The 11,525-nt window shown below is 34.9% G+C and overlaps 1 protein-coding gene across 1 annotated transcript; it reads right to left on the bottom strand.

The window, feature by feature from the left end:
- Nucleotides 1-538: 538 nt before the first annotated feature.
- Nucleotides 539-6,809, bottom strand: LOC111088716 (carbohydrate sulfotransferase 1-like). The gene is made up of 2 exons (XM_022399544.1): nt 6,575-6,809; nt 539-1,894 (listed from the first exon to the last, which is right to left on the bottom strand). Exons 1-2 carry the CDS (start codon nt 6,687-6,689, stop codon nt 930-932), a joined length of 1,080 nt encoding a protein of 359 aa, XP_022255252.1. The 5' UTR covers nt 6,690-6,809; the 3' UTR covers nt 539-929.
- Between the last annotated feature and the right edge of the window lie 4,716 nt (nt 6,810-11,525).

Genomic DNA, 11,525 nt, shown 5'->3' with positions numbered 1-11,525 from the left:
CAATATACACTAATACCCACTCAGAACAATAGGGTTGGACATAATATTCGACAGTAAAATGTATTTATATCCTAAACCGCCAAAAACACCAGTTGTTTTACTATCACATTATTTTTCTGCCGACTGTGAGTTAGTTTACCCACTACAGTTGACATCACAGAAAAATAAATACAAGTAATAATTGTATATAAAAACATTTAACAAATGAAAACATAACTTAAATGATGAATTGATCTAATCCTAAACCTAAAAATAAGATGTTTAAAATGTCTTAAAAATAATAAACCATACACACAAAATGCACTTTTAGCAAACGTCGTAGATCGGCGCTTGGTTACTGTTATGTGTTAAACGTTGTTTTGGTGTTACGTTTGTTTTTCTTGAAATTAACCGGTGATTTTTTTGTTTTCAGCAAATTAAAAAAAATAAACTGCAATAATTTTTGTTGAATATTATTTATTACATATTCAGAAAATATTGAATTTTACATTCTCAGACAAACGGGACAGTTTTCGCTAAACCTTTATTTGTGCCTTTTTTGATTACTTTAAAAAGTAGTAAGATCTAGGCTTATAAAGCCGAAATAGGTATTATAACGCTATATCAAATAGGTTTACTCGTAAAACGAATAATGCTTTCAGTTGAAACTGTATGAAGTATCAATAAAACTGGATAATAATAACCTGGAGCATCAACGTGATGCATAATATAAGTAACAACCAGCAACAACCTGATTTTAATTTTGTTTCATTAAGTAAACATCGTAGCACCTTTACTTTTTTGCTGGGCATTATTCCTAGAGATGCGTAAGCAGAAAATCATTTCTCCTGCACATTTTTGCTCGCAGAAGTGCAAATTTTATTTTGTGAAAGTGAACTACGTGGTGTTCGAGTTTTGAATATATAGGCATGCATTCTTTTTTTTTTTTTTTAACAGAAATTAGCTTTACGTAGATGCTTGTATTCATCCAAGCCTCTGAAAACTATTTCGGATTGTTTTTTGTACATTCTGTAGTCCAGTTTCGTCAGAACATCTGAACAGCTTTCTTGAATTGACATAATATCCGAAAACGACAGCTGTTGTTTCCAGTGTGATGCGTAGTAACTTGAATTTGTGTGCTGGATTCTACCAGATATTGAAAACGGTAGAACATTTTGTTTAAGAAACTTAACGACGCTTTTAGAAAGCGATTTGAAACCAAGAAACTTAAATAGTGATTTAGTAATGTTTAGTGGGTTTTCGATTAAGTCTTCGTAACGTAAAAGGAAATAGATCCCTCGATCTCCACTTGTTTTCAAAGAACAAGAATAATTCAAGTCATAACGCACTTCCCTGCAGTAACTACTTACAGAAGAGCATTTCGTGTTTTTTTTACACCATCTCTTCGTTATACCGCGTTGACGTGAGTTTATTACGGCACGAGGATCTCGGACAAGATGAATTATTTTGAGGTTAAGATCTGGGTAGTTTTCGTACAGTTTCACACCATTTTGTAATGACAATCGAATCGTCTTAATGATGTGTAAAGTCTGGTTTCTACAGAAACGACTCATCACAAATGGATTAAAACATGGTTTAATGTTCCTTCGTCTGGCACATGTTTTCAGATATTGTTTGTTGTAATGATAGGATTTCTGTTTTAGGTGATTTTTAACTGATCTAAGATAGGAGCCTCTTCCCGAAAAATTGCACTTAAACAAATCATACAGGAACCTTTGATCAGGAATTCCGCGCATTGTCTTCAGCTCATACCTGTAGGGGTAAAGAGGTTCGAAGTGGTAGAAGGAGTTCGGATGATTCTTCAGTAGAAGTCCCGTAAAAGACGAACCACTTCGAGCATAAGTGACGATAAGTGCATGTACCGTTTTTGGCGAACGACCTTCTTTGGAGTTTCCTATCGGAAAAAAAAAACATCCTTCAGCACAAAACTACCTTAAAATTCACTACAACCCATAAAGTTATTCTAAATCATTATTTGAACAAAGAAACGAAAAGAAGTTACTCGCTGGATAGCGATTAAATAAAAATCTTAGGTTACATCAATTTTGTGCCACTGGTAACATATTTTATCCACCATAATTAAGAAAAGTGTTATCATGTTTTTTTTAAGTATTGTACAGTAGGGTTCACATATATCTTCTTTATGAGACTTCTTTATTGAGAAAAAAATATTTCACGAAAGCTTTCGTTCAAAATTACACTATTATTGTGTAAAAAATGCAAGTGAAAGCGTTGTAGATTACTTAATTCCTGAACGTGAAAACGATCCTTGAGTTTCAGATTTAAAAAAAACAAACTTGCATTAATGTAAATGTCAGACAAACTTCGTTATTGTTGCTTTAAACTCTCTTCGAATTTTTGTTAAATAATCCTAGCGGTAATAAAGAGCAGTATGTCTCGTTTCCCTATTCAAATTGTGAAGTATTTCATAACAATGTAAAAGTTAAATCGAAAGTCAATTCAAAACACTAAAGAAAAATCAAGTCGCTCGTCACGCTTACGATGGCGTTTAATGCATGATATTGTTACGTCTCTGTGTTCGTTTGTTAATTTTCCGTAGAACTTCAGCGATAGAAGTCATTTCTTAAATAAAACTAGTTTATTCTTTTTCAATACAACTTTGCAATACAGTTAATTTTTACAGTCACTTTAACTTCAACATACGCTATAATTCACAACGATTCATGCACTTTACTTACGGTCACTACCGCGCTTGACTCAATTGTCCGTCTCTATCTCTGCCTGTCTGCAATTCAATTAATTATCTCCCTTTATTTACCTGCTTATATACTAAAATAGAGGGCGCGTAGAAAAAACTAGAGTTGCCAGGAAGAGACATGATCCTTCTAGAAACTCCAGCGACCATTCTTCCAGCGTCGAGTGCTGTCGTAACAATATATATACACAGAGCCTACCTTTATTCTTATATGTGATATTTGACGTTCCCAGCCATACAGGAACACGCACATATACCAGTAAAAAAAATAATAATAATGGAATATACTACTATTACCAAATATTGAAAATTGTAATGTACCGAAGTAATGTAAATTTTATGTGAGTTACTAAAGTTTTATCGTGAACCTTTTTATGTCCCTCCCCTCCATCATATATTCCGCGTTATCCTTGAGAGGGCGTCACCAGTTTGAAAACTGGTAACAATGCCATTACTCGATCGAATTGAGTTCTATAAATAATTCTCTTACCACGGCTTGGTGAAAGGTAACTTCACAATGTTTGTGCATACGTATAAGATGACAAATTTCAGTATGCGTTTCTATTACTCATTGTGAAATTACTTCAAAAGTGTAACTTATGGAGCTAGTTCAGCTGTCAGAAAAGTCCTATAACCAAGAGTTTGCGTGTCGCGTGAAGTGCACGTGTGTTAATTTTACTGGTGGTTTATGTTTTATATGTATATTTTCTAGTGATTTTGAGTTTTCAGACATTGCTTTTGGTAGGGTCTATGTTTTCATTGCAGACAGACTCTATACATGGACCTGTTAATCTGCTTAATAAAATATGCAAAAAGAAAAAACAAATTTGATTTTATTTTCATCTAAAGCAGCCGATATTCAAAGTTGTTTAGTTTGTGTGCAGTAAGTTATTCATATTTTCTATAGTAGTTTAGATTTCCGCATGACACTAGTTGTTTTCATTTCTGTTTCTTGGAATATACAAGTACGAGTAAAGAACTTTCTCTTCCTAGAAATAATGTAGATTTAGCGAGCATAGAGAAACCGAGATTAATAAAGAGTACTGTTACGACAGCTGAAGTCACGTGATTCTGGTGGCGTGCATGATGAGTTTCTCGAATAATCGGGGAAATCCGAGTGTGCTCCAGATGCCCTTTTCGTTAGGATATAAGCCTGGCAGAGAAAGCCAGCGGAAATGAATGAACAGAGAGCAGTAGTTACTTTGGCTCCGTTTAATTTATGATTCTGTTAGTTTCGAGCTAGTGAGCCGTAAAGTGTGTGTTTTGCACTCGTCGAGAGCGAAATTATCGAGATTGTGAATCGCTGTGATATATAGCGTGTATTGTAAAAGTTGTTAAGTTTAAAGTGACGAGAAATGTACTGATCGTGGAACTTCTGTATACTAAAAGTTTGTATCGAGGAAGAATAAACTGGTTTAATCAAGAAAGGACTTGTATCGCTGAAGATCCTCGGAAAGAACAAACAAACAAGCAGATACGTAACAGTACAAACAGAAATGTATGTCGTATTTCTTAATATACACAACGCTCTCGATTACGATTTAAAATTTAACTTTCTCTTATATTACCTCAACAGTGCAATTTAATGACATATTTGTTACATGTTTTATATGAACCCAGGAGAACTAGACGCCTAAAAGTATTACGAAGGAGGATATTTAAACACCACTTGTTTATTATAAAATAAAAGAATAATTACAGAAATGTTCTCCATTATGTGACCTGTATATATCTAGGCCTACTATATTACCAGTTTACTTTAAAACATTATATAAACTGTATAGATCTAGGTCTATTTTATTAAAATTTTAAATCTACTCCATTATTTCCTCTACATAGATCTAGGTTTATTATATTACCAGTTTAATTTACTCCATTATATGACTTACATAGTAAGTAGACAATTATTAGGTGTCTAAATGGCTTACTTCCTCATTTTGTTAGGTGTCTACTTGTCCAATTACCGTTTTATATAATGTTAAATAATCAACATCATGCCGACTTTAGGCAATTAGACACAAATAGAGAAAGAGGGTTGACTTTATTTTCGTTACAAACACAAAATATTAAAGTTTAAGTAGTTTGTTATTTATTTGTTTCGGATATACGTGCAAGGCTATACAACAGCTCCCTGCACTGGTCGTTTTTAAGTTTGAACTTATAGACTGTAGGGGAAGCAGATAGTCAACAACGTCCACCGCCCCTTGGGCGATTCTAATCAATTAATAGGATCTGAAAGCACCTTTATAACGTACCCATGGCCCGAAAGTAAGGAGAACGATTTTGCGGCAGCTAGACACGAGCCATGAACCCTCAGATTCACAATCTGACACCCTATCCATAAGACCACGCATTTTATTATTATGAAGTTACTTATATTTTCTATTGATATTGATTTCCGCGTTTCTATGTATACCTATGCATTACTGACGATAGTAGTTCGTTAAATTGTTTCTTTAGAATTTCGCTGAACTGGTAGACTAAAGAAAATGCAACTTCTGGGATACTCTTTTCTGACCTATTAATGGGATTTGACCGTCAATCTTATAGCACACCCAGGGCCCTCAAGTGCGTTTTGCGGCGATAGGGCGCTAACCAGAAACTCTCGGATACACAGTTCGACATTCTAAAATTTCGGCCACGTCCGGCCAGCTGGTTACATAAAAGAGGGGGTGACAAATGATTCATACAAGGATAGTTCCTGTACCTTAAGCCAAAAAACAACAACAACAATGCGGCAAAAAATAAAATTATGTGGCCAACAATTTGAAATCATGCATCATAAAATTGTTGATTATGCAGTGATTATCTAAAGAAAATAAAGATTGTGTATTGTTTCTACGACAAAATTTTAAATTATCCAATCCTTGTCTAACGTAAAAATAGTTTATAATAATAAAATTTGAGAGGATGCTAGACATAACTAATTAAATTTCACCAACAATGCGACTTAAAACATATTTAAATATTGACTGTCTGGTCAGCAGACGCCACTCAGCAAACAACAAGAAAAAAACGGAGTCATAACTAAATCAAAAGTTATATATATCTGGTAACACTGATTCAGATTCGATTTTGCTAATTCTAGAAATTCATACTTTTACTATGCAATCAAATACTGATTATGCGGTCACATGTAAAGTACGCAAAAAATATTACCCGTAATCATGTTAAAACACAAGATCCTATATTTAAAAACAGGCGAGCAAAACTACATGCATGTAGTTACATTTGACGGCAGTGATATTTTTAAACACAATAGGTTACAATGTCTCGAATAATTTAAGCACCCTAACTATAGCCAAATATCATTATCCTTATGTTTGGGGAAATTGGTGGTGTAAAATGTTTGGGGAAATTGGTGGTGTAAATTTAAATTGAAGCCTAATTTTCTGTGTTAGTTTTTAAAAATTCTCCCGGTAATATTTTCAAACAAGTGTGGATAAGAAAAATAGCAATTTCACTTTTCAAAAGGAGTATTGATATTGTTTTCTTGGTACTTGTGTATAATGTTAAAATAATGAATAAACTTTAAAATCGATGATGACGTGGTAAACGTCGAAACATGTCCACATTTTAAAAATGTTTTTAATTGTGTATCGATTTTAACGATGTGTGTTATTTGGCTCTTATTATCTTCATTTTTAACTTGATCAATAAGCACATAGGACTTAATTCTAGCTAGTGTTTACCTATCTGTGCAATAAAGCAACAGTTCATCTAAGTTTTCGTTTTTTTGGGAACTGAATACACAATTGTTGATCCCGAATGTATAGACTATATTTGAACGTAACACTTTCCGATAAGTCAAAGATAACTATTTAAAAGAATGGATAATTATGAAACGTATTTACTTACGTATTTTCGCCGTTCCTTGCACTTTCCGAGTCTGTACCAAATCAATCGTTTTGAAGTGCAAATAAACAAGTGTTAAGAAACAACTTACGAAAAGACAAAAAAGTATACGTTTCATTTCTGTTATCTCTCTGGATTTTTTGTGTTTTTTCAAAATATATACTTCACACTCTTAAATAGTAGATCAGTAATATCGATACACCAGCCCCCTTTTTTAATTATCAGGAAATTAAAATTGCTAACCTAATATTTCTCCGCGTGATAACGTGCACAATGTGGCATTTCTGAGTGAAAATATGCACGTTGCACGTAAGTACCTCAGTCTGACATTATTGATCTTTGTTACAAGTGCTTGTAACTATGGGCATAAGGTATGTTTCCACAGCTGCAGAATGCGTGAAAAAACAAAGTTCCCCTGAAATTTTGAAAACATACATGACTGAGTGGTCCCCATTAAATACTTAAAAGTTCGTATATTTCTGAAGTAATTAAAACTCTGTTTTCCATATCTAAAATCCGTCTGGTTGCCTAGCAGTAAGGTTGGAGGCTTATAACACTAAAGTTAGGAGTTCGACCCTTGCAGTAGGCATACCACAAATAGTGGTTTTTTGTTGTTGTAACAACAATGAAACAAATAATCATCACCACCCTCAAAGAAAAATACATCCTGATTAGGAATTTGAACGTTTATTTATCTATTGATATATGGTTATCAGATTAGTGTTTTTCATTATAGTGAGTCACTCGTGATGAAGTTTGATTGATTGTTTGGAATTAAGAACTAAGCTACACGATGGGCTATCTATACTCTAGGGTATCGAAACCCAGTTTATAGCGGTGTGAGTTCGCAAACATACCGCTGTGCCACTGGAAGGGGGGGCGTGATGAAGTCCTAGTAACCTTGAATAACATTCAGTATTTTACAGAACTTTGTCATTTGTTTTTGAAAAAAATACGAACTACAGGTTTTCTTTGGGAAGAAAACGAATTTCTTCCTTAGTTGTTGTTTTATAAATTTTTACCGTCTTTACTGTCAAAAAAGCTGCTTAAACTATATATTGATGTAACCTTCTTTGCAAAAAAAAAAAAACAATTCTGTACGTGGCCAGTTAATTACACAATATGATTTAATGAGAGACGAAAATCACTACACAGCGTATTCAGTTCAAAAGCAAAAACCCAGGTTTATACACCTTTAAAACAACAAATAAAGCATAAAATCAACGTAACACCTTAATTCACATTTTAACTGGAAAACAACTCATTCTTACAGTAAAACAGAATAAGAATACTGTTGCGTCAGCGAGTCACGTGACCACTGTGGCGCCCTCTAGTTTCTAGAACTATCTTGTTCTTTCGGGAATGCTCTAGTAATTGCTCGATGTAGGGTGGGCTGGTATATATAAAGGAGGGGAATGTGAGGTGGGTAGATAGATAGTGAGTAATTGAACTGCAGTCAGAAGTATTGTTGACGTTCGTTGATTAGTGTTGTTTTAGCGCGAGTATTGAGATTAAGTGTATCGCAGAGTTATATTCGGAAAGAATAAACCTGTTTTATTAAGTAAAGACTTGTGTCGTTAAAGTTTCGTTGGAACGAAGTTACGGAAAAATCAATTAACAAACGGAGACGTAACAATACCGTATGACGTTACACAATCAACAGCACCACAACAGAACACCAACATTAAAAACGACCTCTACTAACATTTAATAAATCGTTGAGCCTATTCTAGCGAATTTACAACCAAAAAAATGTAAAATAACTTTCAGTAAAACATTACTTTGAATATACAAACAATGTGCTCTTGATTCTTTTTAACTGTTAATTTTCGTATATTTCTTTCAGTAGATAAATATATTATTGTTTTAGATACACTAATGAATAAACCTACTGAGTGAACCATTCTCTTCATTTACAAACAAGAGGATCATCACAGAGCTACTTACGTAGAAACACGATGTTTTTGAACAGATGTCAACAAATAATAAGCTTCCACATGAATAAAAAAAACATCTGAGTAGCTACAATGCTGTTTTCTCAGCTGTTTTTGAACCTGATTTATCTTGAAAACACTTTTGTAGGTAAACTTTGAGCTCAAATCACACTTGGAATAATGACGAATATTGTTAGTTTTTGTATAAAATTGCACCATATACCATATTTTTCTTTTCTTTCTACTGCGAACGTATAGAATTTGTTTATTTAAAAAGCCATCTGTAGCTAAATTTAAGTTAACAATCTTCTTTTACATTTCTTAACTCACCTGTCATTGCAGTTACACACCATTTTTGCTTCATGCCATTCCACCCGAGTTGGCGTACACTAATGGATTTTTGTTTCTTTGTTTGTAGCACAAGGTGACACAATGGACTCTTTACACTATTCACCGCGAGGAATTGAACTTTTGACCTGTGTCTGGATAGGTTGACCAGCTTGACAATATTACTTTCTCTAACTTTTGAGTTGTTACAGAGCAATAGTTAAAATCATCAGTTATAAAGAGTGAATAATTTACTTCAACTCTCTTTTGTGTGATGAACTTGTTAGTGAACCACAAATAAACATGGAAGCAATCCTTGTCGTGAATGTGGCACCTGTCACTGAATTAGAGGACATCATCTGCATGCCTCTGATTATCATGTATGTGGAGCCAGGGATTATCTTGATCGTGGGTTTTGGAGATGTACAGATCACTGCCAATCTCCTTGTTCTGTGTCATCACTCCAGTAGAAAATGGGGCTTAAGAGGAGCTCCTGGAGGAGTCGAACAGCAGTTAAATTCATACTCATATACCTGGGTCCACTGGAGTGCAAAGGTGGTGAAAACACTGACTACTTTGTTCTTTGATGATCAAGGAAGTCGATGGAGTTACTGAATGCAGAACTGAACAAGAAGAAACCGAGAGTGAAGCAGGAACCCTTGGAACCACCAAACATTTTTTAGAATGCAGATCTCCTGTCAAAAATATCATGAATAGAACCATGATAAAAAATGAAATACGGGTGCCCCTCTGTGTGACCTAAATGTATAAAAATGTCTTTGCCAAACTTTTGAATGTAAGAACCACAAACAAACAATGATTCATTTATGGAAACGACTGTCAATTTATGCACTGAACCTCCACGACCCCTTCAATTTCAGACGCCTCCTCGTCTCTAAAGGATTATGTAGAGGCTCAGGAGTTATCGATGGAGTTTCCAACCAATATTCCAGAGGAGTATTGGCTCAAGTGAAGTGATGAGATGGAGAAATAACAGCTTAGGCCAGGCACAGGCAATGAAACACTGCCTAATCTTGTACATACCAAGATAAGAATTACAAAGTGTGTAAGGAAAAGAAAAGAACACAGGACTGCCAATAAGATAAGAAGACCTTGAACTGGTAAAGGTCAAACTCAAACTGACCAAATCGTCGAGCTGTCACCAGAAGGATGTCGATCAACAACAGCCCTGAACGAACTACTGAACATAATAAAGTAGACCTGTCAAGCTGCTGTATATAGATAAATATATTTCTTTCTTCCACATTATGTTTCATTGTGTAAGTTTTCATGTTTCTTTGTTGTTGTTTTGTTTACTTTGGTGTTTTTTTTGGATGTTTATAATTTTCTATTTCTTTTGTATTTAAACATGTTTCATAATTATGTGATATATATGTGTGTATTGTTGATCAGAACGCGGTACGGTGGTTAACGTGCCAAACTGTAGAGCTGAGGTTCCGTGGCTCGTATCCCGTTACTATCGCCATTAAAATCGCGCTCCGCACTTTGGCGCTGTAGATGCATTATAATAACGATGATCAAATCCCACTGTTAGGTCTGACAAAAATCGACCAATAGGTGGCGGTAGGTGATGTTGACCAGCTACTTTCCCTCTAGTCTATCACTTCAAAATTAGGAAGGACTAGCACAAATAGTTTCCCTCATGTAGATTTGAACCAAGTCCAAAAAACAAAACAAATATGTTTTGATTAGTTCATTATTTATCATTGAAGAAGGAGCTGTTTCACATATTCCGTCTAACAGCTTGTTTAACTTTATATTTTATTTTATAAAGGTTTTTGTTTCATCTGTGTTTTAAAGACTTTTATATGTCGATATAACTGATTTTATGTTATATGTTTGTTTTTGAATTTCGCGCAAAGCTACACGAGGGCTATCTGCGCTAGCCGTCCCTAATTTAGCAGTGTAAGACTAGAGGGAAGGCAGCTAGTCATCACCACCAACTCTTGGGTTACTCTTTTACCAACGAATAGTGGGATTGACCATCACATTATAACGCCCCCACGGCTGAAAGGGCGAGCATGTTTGGTGGGACGGGGATTCGAACCCGAGACCCTCAGATTGCGAGTCGAGCGCCTTATCCACCTGGCCATGCCGGCCATGTTATATATCATTTTAAAAGGGTTATATTACAGGTATATTTTTAAAATGATTTTATTTCACTTGTTATTATGAAGGGTTCAATTTCCCCTTTTTTTTACTCTTGGCCCGGCATGGGGGCGTTATAATGTGGAGGTCAATTCGTTGGTAAAAGAGTAGCCCAAGAGTTGGCGGTGGGTGGTGATGACTAGTTGCCTTCCCTTTAGTTTTACATTGCTAAATTAGGGACGGCTAGCGCAGATTGCCGTCGTGTAGCTTTTTGCGTGAAATTCAAAACAAACAAACAAACAAGTTTTTACTCATACTTTATTGTTTTGTAGTGTGTCTTGCTGTCAAAAAAAGAACCTGCTCGACACCTTGTGTGTTATTAAGAGAAGTGATATTTTTGCGATTTTCCATCTTTTGTAGTTCGGACTATGGATTGTCATTCGGACTTAAGATGGCTGATTTAGAACAGGAAAACTATAGGGTGAAATGCCGTGTAGATTCATAAGTATTGGTTAAGCTAAGCAAACTAATCATACGGATGGACGGTTGTTATTCATTACCAACTCTTCAGCAAAATTTGATAA

Source organism: Limulus polyphemus, unplaced genomic scaffold (assembly GCF_000517525.1).
Source record: "Limulus polyphemus unplaced genomic scaffold, Limulus_polyphemus-2.1.2 Scaffold4286, whole genome shotgun sequence".
NCBI lineage: Eukaryota > Metazoa > Arthropoda > Merostomata > Xiphosura > Limulidae > Limulus > Limulus polyphemus.
This window is presented reverse-complemented; position numbering and strand designations above follow the sequence as displayed.